Source organism: Terrapene carolina, unplaced genomic scaffold (genome assembly GCF_002925995.2).
Source record: "Terrapene carolina triunguis isolate 2854851 unplaced genomic scaffold, T_m_triunguis-2.0 Scaffold23, whole genome shotgun sequence".
NCBI lineage: Eukaryota > Metazoa > Chordata > Testudines > Emydidae > Terrapene > Terrapene triunguis.
The window spans coordinates 17,768,704-17,784,935 of record NW_020664374.1 but is presented as its reverse complement, the minus strand read 5'-3'; the positions used below and the strand labels follow the sequence as shown (position 1 = coordinate 17,784,935).

Genomic DNA, 16,232 nt, shown 5'->3' with positions numbered 1-16,232 from the left:
GTTTGTGTCCCAGACCCTACTTAGTTTGAAATGTATTGCCTTTCAGTTTCATTGAATGTGCCTTTGTTCTGTGTTATGAAAGTAAATAGGTGTGCCTGATTGTCTTCTCTGTGTTAGTCATTCTTTTATGTAACTATCACATCCCTCTTATTTATATCATTAAACTAAACAGTCCCAGTCTTTTCACTCTCTCCTCTCTTTCCCACCATGGTCAACAGAACAAAGCATTACCATGTTGTTGCCCACATCTTTGTGTAACACTGAGATATTTTTATAATTTTTTCACCAACTTAGCAAACTATCCATCAGGATTCTTGAGTTTAAGAACCATTTATAAAGTATGATCTTTTATAACCCCAGATTTTCTAATATAAAGATGGAAAAGGGTCACTAGATTAAGTAGATTTTAGTAACTCACCACTTCCTTTTTGGTGGCATAATTTCTGTCTGTCGAATTTAGACTTACACTGTAATATGCCATCACCTCCAAGTAATCATTTCTGGGCCACACATTACATTCTTACACTTATGAATAGGAAAGGAATTTTGAGACAGGCAAGAACTAGTTGTAAGAGCTTTACGTGACTCTTGAAATGCTTAATTGTACAATTATGGATAAGGTCTTTTCTCACTTACTCAATTATTTTGTTATGTTGGTAAATAGTGAAATTGCCATAATGAGAACCTTTGAAAATCTCTTGCAACTCTTGAGGTGTGATGTGTGGCTTTTTGGTCATTGTTTTTGTTTTGTTTAGGGAAATGTCTCCCTCACTTCTCAAAAAAACAGTGTGGATTACCTGTTTTTTTTAATCAGTTCATATTTTTGGTTCATTTTCAGAGAGACATTCTTAAGCTTATCACAGATCATTTGTAAGTGGATTACTTTCTCACCTAAAGATTTAGCATGCGCCAGGAAGATGATATCCAGGTGTAACAGGATCAGAGAGACACAACATTGCAGTAGCCTGCTCCTGAGCAACTTGAAGAGTATAAAAGCAGCCTTCTCTCTGTCCTGGCCCCCAGTCCAGGGGGCTCTGCATTTTAATTTAATTTTAAATGAAGCTTCTTAAACATTTTAAAAACCTTATTTACTTTACATACAACAATAGTTTAGTGATATATTATAGACTTGTAGAAAGAGACCTTCTAAAAACATTAAAATGTATTACTGGCACGCGAAACCTTAAATTAGAGTGAATAAATGAAGACTCGGCCCACCACTTCTGAAAGGTTGCTGACACCTGATATAGGGCCTAATCCATTTTTCATTGACTTTGGTGGGTTTTGGCTCAGGTCAGAGCACACTAAAGTTATCTCAACTTTTTTTTTTTTTTTTTTTTTTAAATTTAAAGAGAGGGAAGAGGGACAGATAAAGGAAAGGGATAAAATTGGGTTCCCATTTGAGGGTCCAAGATTACCAAATGGTCATAGGGCCAATAATTTTTTGTATCTCTTAATCAAGAGACCATCTAAGAAGCTCATATACTGATGATCTAGCCAGATTATGTCTTTGAAGTTATTTAAACAAAAATAAGGAAACTATAAAGAAACAATGCCACTCAATATTAAATATAAACGCTTCAAATAGTGACAAATAACTCTAATAGTGCTGTACCAACTTTCTTTTATACCCTAATAAACTAAGCTACTCAAGTATTTATTGCTGTTCATAGCATTACCCCTACAATTCCTCAAATGCTCTCTGTGATTATGGGCATTTCTTTTTTTCAGTGCAACTGGTTTGTCTGTTTTTCAGCATCAGAAGTTTGTAATAGAATTTAAAAGTTGAGCCAATTGAAATATATTCAATTTGACAAGTTAATAAGCTGGCCAAACCACAATTTCTACCACACACTATCTGCATAATTCTCTTTCTCAATAAAACTTCAGTTTTGATTTCCATAACTCCCACGCTTGCTGCTTATTCTATAGGCTGATAATATAGGTAAGCAGGCTAATGTTCCCCTGTTCAGAATAAAATAAAAGTATTGCAAGAACATTAATAGAAAGCAAGGCTTCTTTGTTTGTGCAAAAGTAGTTCTTTTAAATTACAAATGTTAAAAAAGTGTATTTTAGTACTTTAATTTAGCACCTTCAAACCAGAGAAATTTTTCGTACCGGATGCACAAAACAGTCTGAATAACTTACCAGTCATTCAGGGTGTGATGTTAACACAGCTCTTCTCTGTTACAAAAGGAGAAAACCCTTCCCCCACCTTTCTTTTCCCTTTCCTAAACTTGAGTTATCATCCCAGAACTTATTTATTCCTGCTCTGGAAGTCAGTGGAGTCTAAAATGGGAGCAGCAGTAAGAGCTGGTGGGGATAGTTTCTGGGTTTACATCCTTGCCATTAGAAAATGGAATAGCAGCACTAGTAAAAGAACCAGTGGTGTCTTAGTTGGTCATCACTTATTTAGTTCTTCTCCTATAAAAGATCTGTCTCCTCAACAGCTGTCACTCTATGTCTTAACATTTAAAAATCAGGAAACTTCATTGAGTATTTCAAAATGTTCCATAGGAGAAATTCCTGGACCCTCTGTTTTTGTTTTGTTTTTATATTAATATTGATACACCATTCTGAAAAAGTTTAAATCACAGTATTTAGAGGAATGGATTGGAGAGCATGGATGTGTCCCTATCCAGCTACATACACATGCTGTGGGGCTAGCTATGGGCCTGCCCAGGAATATGAATTCATTTCAGATACATTTCTTCATGACCCCATTCTCTTCCATTGTGCAGCATTCTGTTACCACACAGTGATGTGTAATGAAAATAGGTGACTTTCCCTTCCTATTTTGAGTTACTTTAACCACTGCATTTTACCTAGTGATTTTGTTATAGTTTTAGCTATGTGCTGCTGCGCTTTTCTAGCTTTACCAGTCCCTTTAAACATCTTTCTCTACTTTTTATTTGAAGAGTCCAATTCTGATCTGGATCTGCAGCCCAAATTCCCCCCCCCCCCCCCCCGTTATTCAAAACCAAGGCGTCACTTGCCTGTGTGACTAAAAAAGTTTCCATGCCATGGAGCCATTATAATGACTTTTTTACTAACTGATGTAATTTGGGGCATCCTGCTTACTATACACATCCAACAGAGACATTATGACCTTCTCACCTTTCTTGGCAGAAACCAAATCATCTAATATCTGTAAGTTGAATTGTGGCTAGGTTTATTCTATGTGCCATGATTAAAGCGCATCACAATGGCAGGCAAATGTAGTGCAGTCGTGTTCCTACATATTACTCCTGGGGGAATTCTGCGCCAAAAAATTAAAAATTCTGGCATTTTAAAATTCTGCAAATTTTATTTGTCAAAATAACACTACATAATCACACCAGTTTCAATTATTTTGGTAATTTATTTCAAAGTACCTGTCAGCAAGTATGTCTATAACGATACAGAAAACACAAAAATTCCCCCATGAGTAGAGAGTTAAAGAAACTCCTACAACAACGCAGTTCCTGCTTCTCTGCCCCCTCCCCTCTAGAGCCCAGCCAGGGCTCCCCCCCAGCCAATACACCTCAACCCCCTCCCCCCAGATACCTGCACCCCCTTCCCTCCCAGAGTTCAGCCACAGAGTCTCCCCACCCAGAAACTCCCCCTCCCCCCAGAGCCCAGCTGCAGGACCCCCCAGTCAGACGCACACCCCCTGAGCCCAGGGATCCAGCAGGAGAAACAGCCTGATGCTCAGTCCCAGACTTGCACAGTTTCCCCTGTGCACCACTCTCTCCTTCCCTCAGGGCATGCGGGGAACTGCCACTGCCAGGAACCCTCTAGCTCCCTCTCTCTCCCCATGGCAGTATCTTCTATGGGCAAGCTGGGCTCTGCTGGGTCCAGCGGCCCCTAGTGGTGGCCAGCAGCACTGCAGCCTATTTCTGTGGGGGTAAGGAAATTTTCAATTTCTGCAAAATTCTGCATTGCACAGTGGCGCAGAATTCCCCATGTAACATATGCAGCGATCTGACTTGTCTACATGTCTGTTAAAACAACTCAGAGTCAAGAAGGGTCTAGCCAGAACAGCACAAGGCAAGTAACTTTGGGAAAAAAGAAGACCGCATCCTTTGGAAAAGCATGGGTATGATTTTGATCTGTTCCCAGGACAGCCTAACTGGATGTTTTGGAAACAGATGAAAAGCAGATTCTGTGTCTGCTTTTACAGACTGAGCTCTTTCCACAACTCTTACTCATTTATATTGCTTGGTTGAGAGGAGCACATACCACTAACAGCAGCAAATGATCTACATAATCATTAACTGGTTCACCATCTGAATAAAATGTTATGTAAGCTAAATCCCAGGTGGAGACTCCTTCAAGACCACACCCATATGGGAAATCTTCATTCACTTGACTGGAATTTTAAATAAACCTGCTGCATTCCCTAATGCTAATTTTCTCCACATGCTCTAGGCATCATAACCGCAGATTTCAATTCTTCTGCCATACCCATCTTTTTCTTTTAAGTATCCATGTAGAGTAGTACAAAGCCATCCACAAATGGTGCACCAAAAATTCTTCTCTTCACACATTTGAGAAAGGTTAATCATTTCCACCTCTTCTTCCACAATGTTTATTTATTTTTTTTAAGTGCAAGGACTGTCATTGTGAACAGCCTTGCATTAAACAGAGGGGGAGGGACCTTACGTCCGCCCCAACTTATGAATCCATATAAGGTCTGATCACAACTTCCCCCACCATAATCACTGTACTTAAAATGGCAGCAAAATCTACATTTTTTATTTTATTTTTAAATGTTATGTTCTGCCTTTTGACCACCACCTGCATTTCCAAGTGACATTCAGTCCTGGGGCTTGGTTACACCTTGGATTTTCATTGTTGCAGTTTGTTTTAGGCCTTCCAACCACAGATAAGCAAGCAATCTTGCCATCATTTTGTCTCCCTCCCCCCATCCCCAAACAATAAACTAAGGGCAAATCCAGAAGTCTTTCTACTTAGGCAAAACTCCCATTAACAATCCTATTAAAGTCAATGGCAATTGGATTTTGTCCTCTGTCTGTGAACTAAAAATTAGAATTCAAGGAGAGAGAACAAGAATAGACTGTATGAAATGTGTAATGTACGTAGAAACTTACCTTTGCAAACTGCCTCATTTGCAGACTATTGATTAGAAATAACATTTCACTGGAGGACAATAAACAGAATGTGTGGTTTAATTGCAGTCACGTTTATTTGCAGTTTCTATACACACTTTCTAGGTAATCAAACTTTTCTGACACATTTTTTGAGAGGGGTTCACAATGAAACTGTCACTGTTTTTACTAAAAATAAATACAAGACTTAAAGTGTTGCACAGCTCTAAAATATACAAAGGCTTGGATTTAATGTAAACTTTGAAAACATTTTACAAAAGAAACCATCTTTGCAACAATTTAAAAAGTTCATATTTACAAATATTACAAAAATACAAAATGGATGCAAGTCCATAAACCATTGTCTTTTCTGCCAGCATGAACTGGTGCTAGTACCAAAATAGTTACACTGTAACCTCCTTAATTTTTTTTTAATCTTTAAGTCATAACCTACAGTATTTCTCTAAATCTGCCACCATTGCAGCAAATGCACTCAATCACTGACCTTTGGCAAAAGCAAACATTTGCTTTATTTGCTACAACTATTCCATGTCCTCTATGCTGCCACAAAAGAAAAAAAGAAAAAAAAGTTATTTTTCAGACACAAAAACAGCTGCATAATTTCCAAAAACCATTTCCATAACCTCAGTGCAAACAGAACAATAGCTTGGAATGATGGTTCACAAGTTACCTAGTGTAGCATTGTACCCTGTTTCAAGATATGTGTTGTTATTTTTGTTCTAAAGCTTGTCTTGAGCGCCTTTAAAGATATAAACCTCACTAAAGGGGTTTCCTTTAAAAAATTTTCTGGCTCCCTCACTTGTTATGATTGTGAATTCTTTTTTTTTCTTAGTGGATTTACAATCCAGCTTTATTTGGGTTTAACTCTGTTAACTAGAAAATAGAAAAACTTTGTCATAGATTTTAGATTAAACAAAATAAGTAAAACTATATTTGATGTGCTAGTTCTGTGAGCATTACATACAGAAGGTATATTACTGCCTCATAATTCAAGTCAAAATGTTTATCTTTATATATATATTTAATTTCATACACATTTAATTTCATAGTGGTACCATATATATATGGTATGAAATTAAATGCCTTGTTTGTTAATAAAAGGTGATATCAATTTATCAAAGTCAACTCAGCTGTTTTCTACTTAAACTTTAGAATGATTTTTTAAAGCATATTAAGGATATTATAAAAGGGCGGCTGATATAAATTTTAAGGTAAATGACCCAAGAGGACCAAATAAGACTGTTCTGTCTGACTCATCAACTTCATTTACTCATGGTCTCCAAAAAAAAAAAAAAAAAGTATTTTGAGATATGCTAAACGTGTCCTGGTAAAAAACATACTAATTCATTTATTTCACCTGCACTTAGACTCAGGTTTTCTTAACTAGCCTGTTGACACAAGCAATGAGACTTATTTCCAAAACCTTGACCCACTTATCTTTCTTTAAACACCTCCAGGTTTTCCTGATGTTTTAAACCGTTTTGCCGATTTAATTTCCCCCCAACACACATACTCACATGCACACACTGACCATATCCCACGTACTGTATGCTATCACACTGCACAGAAGGACGGTAGAGAACCCTGAATTATATTTTTTGTGGTGTACACTAGATGAAATAGGACATATTCTAATGGGAAATAACATTCAAATTTTTGTTAAGTCATTCTAGTTTATTCAGTCATTCCAAAATCATTCCAATTTTAAATAGAACCGTCCTCTTCAAAACATTATTTGCCTTCTTTTAAAACTCTCTGCCCTATGCATTGTATAAGTAAAACCTAAACCAATAAAACCCCTTTCACACATCCCACTTCCCTATCGTCATTTACTTATGCTTGAAGCCAAATTTATTTGATTTCTTTAGTACCAAAGTACCTTTCTGTCATCCTACTCACTCTGTCCTACTCCATGCCACATTCTTCCTTAAAAACTCTCCTCTGCATTAAACCATCCCATGTTCAAAAGCATATTCTACTGCAAGCAATACCAACTGCTTACATTTTGAACAAATAGGGCCTGATTCTCCACTTGGCGTAAGCGGTGCTACACCGTTGGAAAACTGGTGTCACAAAAGGGAATCAGGCCTATCATTTTAAACATTGGTTTTATTTTGTTTAAAAATTAAAGATATAAAACAACTTGTGGTTTGAGCTCACAGCTATGTTTTCTTTCAGTTTTAAGACAAGAAAATTCAAGTAACTTCAAGTAATTCAGCTTTTGTTTCCCTGCCTTCAGTTTATCAAAGCATTTGCTCTGACTCATCTCCTTTCCCTCCCCCATATCATTCCCCCACCCTGTTAAGCATTTCTGGTAAACCCAGACAAAACTAAGCTGTATGTGGCTGGCATAATGAACCAGAGCATTCCTCATTTAATAATGAATATAAATAATGCGTACACACACTTATTTCCCAGCTACGTTTTTCACAGTGTCATTTCTGTAAATATTTAGGTAGCATGAATCTCATCAGCACAAAGAGAAAGCTTCACTGAAAACTCATTGTAAATATTTACTGATAAAACGGTGTTTGTTGCATGCTTATAATTTATTTGTTTCCTTTAAGAACCAGAAACTAATCATGTTTAAAGATTATATTTCTCAGGTTATGACTGTTATGTATCCCAATAGTCTAATAAGAATATGAAAATAAGTACTATTTCCTCATAGCTATTCTCTCTAATGCAATCCATGTCAGAATAAAGGGCTAAGGGACACTGTCAAATGTGACTGCTTGGGGCTTTGCATTAGAAATGATTTTGTTCTGTTAAAAGCATGCTTTCCATCCCTACCAATTACCACATTGAAACTCACAGCTGCACTTTGCAATTAGCTTGTTTTGAGCTAAATTTTGAAAGACAAATGGTTACTTTAAAATTAATCAGCTCTTAATTAGCCTTAATATTTCATTAATTAACATTGAGATTTTCTTTCATACAGTTAGAATTCAGATTTGAGGCTTTTTGATCACACTGAAAGTGGTATTGGTGGACATGTAAATACGATGTTTGATATGAAAATGGTATTCACAGAATACAGTTAGTACATTTTACTATTTTTGTCTTCTATAAACAAAGTTGTTATGCAGTAAACTGTTTGCCATGTGTCCACTTTTTTCTGATTATTCTATTTACAGATTTTTATCAAAAATATGGTATTTACATATGTTCTGTTAATTTTTTCTAAATTTTGTTTCAGTTCATTTTAGTGTAGAAAAATACCAATCCGTAAGCACAATTTCATTTTTTCCCTAGGGAAGCACTACAGTGAGAGGTTTTGTTCCTAAATGGGCAACTTAAAAAAAAAGTTATTTTTAATTCTATGAAAATTGGATGATTTTGAAATCTACAGTGACAACAGGAATGAGAGTAGGATAAATGAAGCTAAAGGTAAACAGAAGAGACATAGCATATATTTCTACTTTTTAGAAAATGTAAAGTAATCAGTAGCTACAGCTCTAAATTTCTGTTTTCCCAGCATCTTATAAACACAAACACTTTTAAGCATTGATATTGCCCTGCAATTGTTTTGACTGCTACAGCGTTGGCCTCTTATATTCACATCCTTTTATAACCCCAGTAATTTCAGAGTTTACAAGTTTCACAGTCAACAGTGTGGCTCTCTGGAGCTTAGGCAACCTATGTTGAACTCTGAGAAGATCGGTCGTCATGAGGGCTGCCATCTGAATTCTCAGTTTCTCCTTCTGAGATAGCTTGCATCGGCGTATTGTACAGCCTACAGCGTACGCTGTAACGGCTGCTGCTGGCTGCAGGAGGTGCCCGCGAGCGCCCTACTCTTGAAGATGCAGACATAGAAAAGCTCTTGGAGGAGAAACCTTCTGCATTAACTCTAGGGGAGCAAGGAGACAGGGGGGATAATGCTTCAGGAGTTGATGCCTGGGGAGTCTCATCAGTGTTTTGAGGGGAATCCACAATTAGCTCACTGGGAGATTTGGGCAAAATAGGGCTCTTTAGTATCTCGGTCGCTGACATCCTATAGCTAGAATCGGATCGACTGCCCTTTTTAAGGAGCAGTAGCTTAAATTCCTCGTTAGATGTGTTGGACTTTTTGGCATTCCTGTAAATAAGACCTGGAGACCTCTGACTGCTTGTTGGGGCTCCCACATTGCTGGCAGGTGGCACACTGCTGGCAGGTGACGTGCTGCTAGCAGGTGACGTGCTGCTGGCCCCAGATGAAGCTCTCAATCTGTTTCTTACAGAAACATCTCCAGAATCTTTTCTCCCAAGTACTTTTCTTTTTGATCTGTTAAAAAACAAAGGCACATATGTTTGTATGTTATTCCCATGAAATAATACATAGCATTGCTACAGCAATTTACAGCTTCACAGAACTAGGCACCTATTAACTCCTCACAATACCCCCACCAAGTAATGTAGGTTAATAATCATTGAAAAACTTTAAATGGCATGTAAGAATTGTATGTACATTAGGCACTAGTTACAGAGAGTAGCTCCTGTCCCACTCAACTCTGCTTGGCCCAGTCTATACAATTCATCCATGGTAGGACTTACACAGGCTTGGGAAAAGGATGGAATAATGCAACAAAAGGTGACAGTCTCTCTACTTTTGGCTCTGACTCTCCAGCAAGAGCCACCAGATCAGAATCCCCTCTACTTACAGAAGAGGTGGCGGCAATTTGGCCCTATATTTGAATACTGATATATATGTTGTCTTAGGTTTAATTATTATAAATTGTAACCTGTTTTAATCCATTGTAGCTGATATTAGAAAACTTCAGTTGTACTTTAGTCGTGATGGAAAATTTTAATTAAATACAAAAAAAAAAAAATCTAATTCTGAAGCGCTGGCTGGCTTCTCTTGGGTTTCAATATCATCGCCAGCTCATAAGAACAGAGCTAGCAGGCAGAATGAAGAGCCGATTGTGGGTATTTTGCTCAGGAGATATGCATGTTAACAACAACAACAACAACGGATGGCACCAATTGTATTTGTAAATTGTTCTACTCATTCCATAAAGATATTCAAGCTGTTCACCAGCAATACAATACAATATTATAATAAAGCAACCTTTAAAAGCCCCTTTTAAAATTTTAACAAAATAAATAAGGTGGCTACAGCACACAGAGAAAGGAGCAGATGAAAGATTCCAAGTAAAGGGCCAACAATTGTTATGCAGTTGTCATCCCAGCATAGAGTTTTTCTGGGAAGTTTGGTAAAAATCAGAGTTTTAAGATTATGGTGTTTGGAAAAAGCTATAGTTTATTTGGAAAATAATTCCATGTCTTTTTGGCTCATCATATGAAGAGCAATATTTATAAATATAAATTGATGTTCTTTTGACAAGCTACTAGGCTGAGTTAGATGTGGGGAGTAAGAGACCCGGGGAAATGTGACCAGGCAGGAGTTCAGGAGGATGTACAGAGAAAGGGAAGAAGGACTAGGAGGGACATGGACTGGGGTTATGGCTCAGGGGGATATACAGATGGGTAGCATGAAGCCATGTCTCAGAGTTGGGGTGCTGTAGAGGAGGAGTCAGGCAGAAAACACTGATGTGATGGAAGGGGGAATGAAATAGGATTGAACAATATAAAGGGCATGAAATGGGAAAGAAGAGAAAGGGCAAGGATGGTGGTGCAGGGTATATAAGGACAGTTTTTTATGGTATAAAAGCCACATCATATCCTCCATTCCCTCCACTGTCCACTACCCCATATCCCAAGATGATATAACTCCCACTTATCACACACGCCTCCTATGGACTTCCTAAAATCTGGAGGAGGGGAACCCTGCTTTAGTGGACCTTATAAACTCTGCTGAAGTAGAGCTACTCTCCTGTAGCCCTTATACACCAACCCAATTGAAGCTCTTGGCTTTCATTAAATAAATGGGAAATTTATAACCAAACAACTGTTAAAAACAGTTAAGATTGAAGGTGTATTTTAATGGAACCCAGCTAGCACCCAATAATGAGACTGTACTTCCTTTACAAAAATCCAATGCCACTTTAAAAATCCAACTGTCTGAAAGTCTGGTAATGCACAATTAAGGAGATGCAGCCAGTCTCCCACTGCTCATAATCCTTCATCACTCCCTATGATACCAATAAAGCAAAACAGTTAATCACATGATTAAGTCCATCCTTAGTCAGCAAAGCACTTAATGGGTGCTGGTAGGCTGGCATCCCTACAGGGGCAGAGGTTTGTGGTTTGTTGTATGTGTTGTATGCTGGTTCTAGTGGTGAGGTATGCATCTCGGTGGAGGAGTAAAAGGTATGTCATGTTAGATGCCTTAACTTTTCATGTCCTTGCTTTTGTCATTTTGTGTAAGGTATGTTATATAGAAAGTTATTCTAACTCACACACAACTTTGTGTTTTTTAGATTCCCAGTTTTTTAGATTAAGAAAGGATCTCCAACCCAGCAATGGCTACTTTGTGAAAATAACCATCTGGTGCAGAAGTTACTTCTGCTCCTTAATTGCTGAACAATTTGACAAAGAACAGGATCTTCAACATTGGTAGCTGTTACTTTCATGAAGACAAGGAACCCCTGAGCACACTGACAATTTTACAAAGAGCAAGGCGCTTGATACTGTAGCTGTTGCTTTGTCAAAAGCACTGTTCTTTGTGACATTGTTAGTTAGGTCAGGAGCTTCGCTAATGAAGATTATAGTTTTATGAAGACCAGCTTCATTCCTGAACTGCTGAACAGTTTCACAGAACTCTTTTTCTATGACAAACCAATAGCTACTACTTCATAGAAGATCCTGGTTGTCATAAACAATGGTCTCCTTCAGCTCACCACAACTTAAACCAACAGTTATGACAAGAAGCCCTAACAATTTTTTTGTTAATTAACAAAATAATTATATAACCTCAGAGGCTTCACGAAACACATTTTGTACTTTCTACACTTCGCAGTTTTTAAGTTAGAGTGACCCAAAACCTCATGAGATTCAGAATGTGAATTCTGGACAGATTAATTTCTAATAGATTAGAATTCAGAATCCAAGAAGCTGATTTTCTTGAAACTGCTCAGAAAGTTCAATTTTTATTCAATGATTATGTGCTAAAAATTTGGAGCAAATACACTGTGGTTTTCACATAAAACCAAGAGCTTGAATCCTGCTGTAAGTGTAAAACAGCACATTCTTAACTATGGTAGCATAATGGAACTTCCATAATACTCTTACTGTCAGTGGAAATAGAACTCAGAATCTTCAGCACCAAAACTCTCTACTACTTGAACCAAAGGAGTATCTCCATTAGCTAATAAGAGTAGTAGGCTCTTATTCTCAATGTGGTCCAGCTAGTAAATGGGAACATGACTCACTTAGCCAGTGTGCATTCCCTTCTTGGACACTGTTAGTTGATGCTTAGCTGCAGATTTTAGGAGGAGAAGATTGTATTCTGTATTCATATGGATTCCAGTAACAGTAATGCTAGATCACCTGTGAATGACTGCAAATAGATCCTCTGTAGTGCGAGGTTTGTTTGGAGACACAAAAACATCTTCTGCTTCAGTCTGAGAATCTTCACTCAATGGTGAAATTATGGAATCATCACTTGGAGAAGATTCTTAAATAAGAAAAGAAGCAATGTCAGATGCTTGCCACATTTTACAATAGGATGCTAATACAATTCACAAGCTCAATTAATAATGGAATTGTCTATGCAATAATATACACTTTAAATCTAGTCTAAATATTGTACTCGTCTGTCAAAGTACTGTTTCTTGGTATAAATGGTTTAGTGCTCTTTTCTTAACTGAAATGAAGTAACAGGAGAATGCAAAATATATATTCTTGTAAGAATGTTTAAAATAAAGTCAGCCAGATACTCAGCTGACATAAATCAGGATAGCTCCATTAAAATCAATGGAGTTATGAAGAGTCCCTCAACCTGAGAATCAATATTTTTAATGATCACTAAAAATCATCTCTATATAATCACTTTTTTAAATTATAGAATTAGTTAGTTAATTATAAAACTGACCTTTCAGTGAAGCATCATCTGCACTCCCTTGTGTCTCCTCTGCCCTGCTGTCATCAGAGGCACTTTTGGTTGGAATACCTGATGCAACATCATTTTCCTGCTCAGAACTTTTTTCATTAAGTGAATTTACAGTTGATATCTCTGATTCATAGCTGATATTCCCAGGCACTTTGTCATCACGGTGGCTTATATCAAACTGATGCTTAGGCTGATTACTAATGTCTGCTCCCCCAACTGGTAGATCAGACTGGAATGTGGTTTCATCCACAGGTTTAGATTCCAACTTTTGTTCACAGACTGCAGGTAATTCTTGCTTAATCTGCACAGGATCGAGGCTCCCTTCCTGTTCTGTTTCATGATAAGTTATCTTAACTTCATAATCACTTGTGAGGACAGCTAAACCTTTTTGAAACCCTTCTGTAGCAGTGTTACGGATTTGTGTGTTCTCTGGTAAAGGCTCACCAACTGGATGCATTTGGTCTTTCATGGTGCTTGCTTCTAAAATACCCACATTTGCTGAGGTTACAGTTTCTTGATCACAATTATTCTGTACACTGATAGATGAATCTTTTTCTGAATGCAGTTTATCAGGGCCTGTCTCCACTGGAGAAGAGTCAATATAGGACATTATGGCATCTTCAGTAGAGTACTGACGTGATATTGATTTCTTAGCTACAAGTGGCCTCATTTTGCCTGGAGAAATGGCAGTCACCATTAATGTGGTTTCTTGTATGCAGAGAAGGTCTGTATTATCGTCTTTTTGTTTCACTTCTTCAGGCTTATTAATCGATTTAAGGTGAACAGATTTTAGAACTGAAGGTGTAATAGCAAGGGCTGGTGGAGGATTAGGGTTTAGTGCTTCTCCTACCATGTTCTGTTTATTGTGATTAAAAGCATGCAACTGGTTTCTGTGAGCAAATGGTTTATTCAAGACATTATGAAGAGCACTTAGGTCAAGATGAGTAGGAGGTATAATTGGAAGTTCTAGATCTTTGTTTAGAGATACAGTGCCATCTTTAGAAGAAGGTTGTTGCAATGAGGACTTCCTTTCTGGTACTTTTGGCTTTCTTTTACTACCCCCTGGAGATAAGGGCCCAGAGAAGAAAGCTGTCGGGAAAGAGGATGTTGGTGTTTCAGACTGACTGGAGTAACCACTAGAGGGTGATGCTAAACCCGCCAACTTTTCCGGGGAAGCCAGCTTAAACTCATTATCAACAGAAGGTAGGGATGGGGTGGTGGCTCTCGATCCGGATTGGGATGTTTGTGATTCAGAACTTTCTGGCGACTTTATGCATTCTATGACTGTAGTACCCGTAGCTGTGCTTGAATTGGATAAAGACCTATAAGGATCATTAGATTTCAAGTCATTTAGAAGCCAGAGATCTGCATAGTGAGATTGTTCAGCACCTTCATCTTTAAATGATGGAATATCCGTGGTGTCAAACTGAATGTTCTTTAATTCACTGTCATTCTGATTAATCCAGGAGAGTTCCTGTTTGCTTGGCAGATTAGAGTTTTCCACTCTAGAAGGTGTATTTGAAAACTCAAGTGGCAGCTTCATTTCCCTGGAAGTGTGAGGCACGTGCTGCCCACTGTTTATCTTTGGTTCTTTCTTCTCAGGAAGATCTGTGCTGCCATCAGATTTCCTCAAAGATGAACTGCGTTTTGGTGGGGCTGGCTTTGCCTTTGGTTTCTTAAGAGAGATGCTCTGTCTTCCCTGCCTCCTGTGGTTTACATAATCCTGCCAGGCACAATCAGTGAGACTGGAAGCAACATCTGCATTCCGGCCACTCTCAGAGCCTGCGGCTGCATAGTTACAAATATAACTTTTATTACCTTTGAGACCACAGTCAAAGTGCATGGAGGTATAATATCCTTCAGTGTCCACAGAAAAGTGTGAGCTAGTGTCTGCTTTGTCAGATGGGGTCTTTTCTAGAAAGCTATCGTAAGTGGCCATACTCGTAAAACTTGGGCATTCTAGGCTGTCATCCTTTGGGCGTTCAGGGCTGAAATCTTGACGACAGGATGCATCGTGATGATGATGCAAGTAATTCCATTCACTATCGCTTGTGTTGCTGTTATTGGGGTCATCAAGTAAATCCGCTACAGTGGAGGTGAAGGAGCTTGCCCTGTGACCTCGAACCTTATCTATGTGATCACTGTACTGCTCTGTTATAAAGACACTAGCATCTTCATTGGCATTAGGAGCAGTGTTCAGTGACAATTCTGAGTCACAATGTGAGGAGCCAGTCAACGGAGGAGAAGCAGCAGGAGGAATGGTTTCCGACGTCTGTGAGGGACATGTTGAGCTACTTCCACTCCAGTTCCCACTGGAGGATTGATGGTCATCTTTCTGGTCCATGTGACTGCTGAGAAGGACTCCTGCTGTGGAGATAGAGTGAATGGGGCTCCCAAAGGTGTCAGAGTTTGATGAAATCTCACAGCTTCCAGAATCTGCCATCCTTGACAACCTTGACCTCCCTCTCTCGTTTACATTATGTTCTGGGCTGTGAAGGTGCTGAGAACAAGTTAAACCTATGGGCTGGTGTTCTTGTGAACCCTGGTTATTGTTACCCTTTTTTGGGATTCTTTCTTGGCTTGCCAAAAAGTCTTCTGCTTCATACGCTGAAGTTTTGGCATCAGCATCTTGATCAGCTTCACTGGCTCTAGCACCTTCACGAGGAAGACTCCGTGATCGGATACGGTTGCTCACTGCTGTAGTGAACATTGCGTCACCGTTGTCTGTCAATACCAAAATGTTGCCGGCTGAATGTGACAAGGAGGCTACAACACTTTGACCTCTCTGAGCTCGGATTCTTCTTCTGGATGGAGCAGCAATGAGAATTTCTTCAGTCTGGCACTCAGAGTCTCTGGTACCTGATCTCCTGTTGATTGTACTGGAGAAGTCTGGATTTGCATGCACAATCACATTCCGTTCTCTCGCTACTGGTGATTCATCAGAATCTAGGATACATGTAAAATTGTGTGAGATACATTTTTACATTTGCTGACTAACGATGACCCGCAGAGTAACCCAAGAAACGTATTTGTTGTAGACTTTTTTCTTGCTGAGTATTGTACCAAATGTAACTTTACTATAAAAAGCATATAAGGCAGACCTTATCCCGGTAAGATGGGAAATTCTC

General features: G+C 38.5%; 1 protein-coding gene across 1 annotated transcript in view; it reads right to left on the bottom strand.

The window, feature by feature from the left end:
* Positions 1-8,132: 8,132 nt before the first annotated feature.
* Positions 8,133-16,232, bottom strand: part of LOC113406186 (Nance-Horan syndrome protein-like) — a 32,761-nt gene continuing 24,661 nt past the window's right edge. Inside the window, exons 6-8 of the mRNA XM_026649334.1 lie at positions 13,087-16,050; positions 12,543-12,669; positions 8,133-9,375 (exon numbers count right to left, since the gene is read on the bottom strand). Of these exons, the coding sequence (XP_026505119.1) occupies positions 8,751-9,375; positions 12,543-12,669; positions 13,087-16,050 (3,716 nt within the window). The 3' untranslated portion in view covers positions 8,133-8,750. The remainder of the gene's footprint in view (positions 9,376-12,542; positions 12,670-13,086; positions 16,051-16,232) is intronic.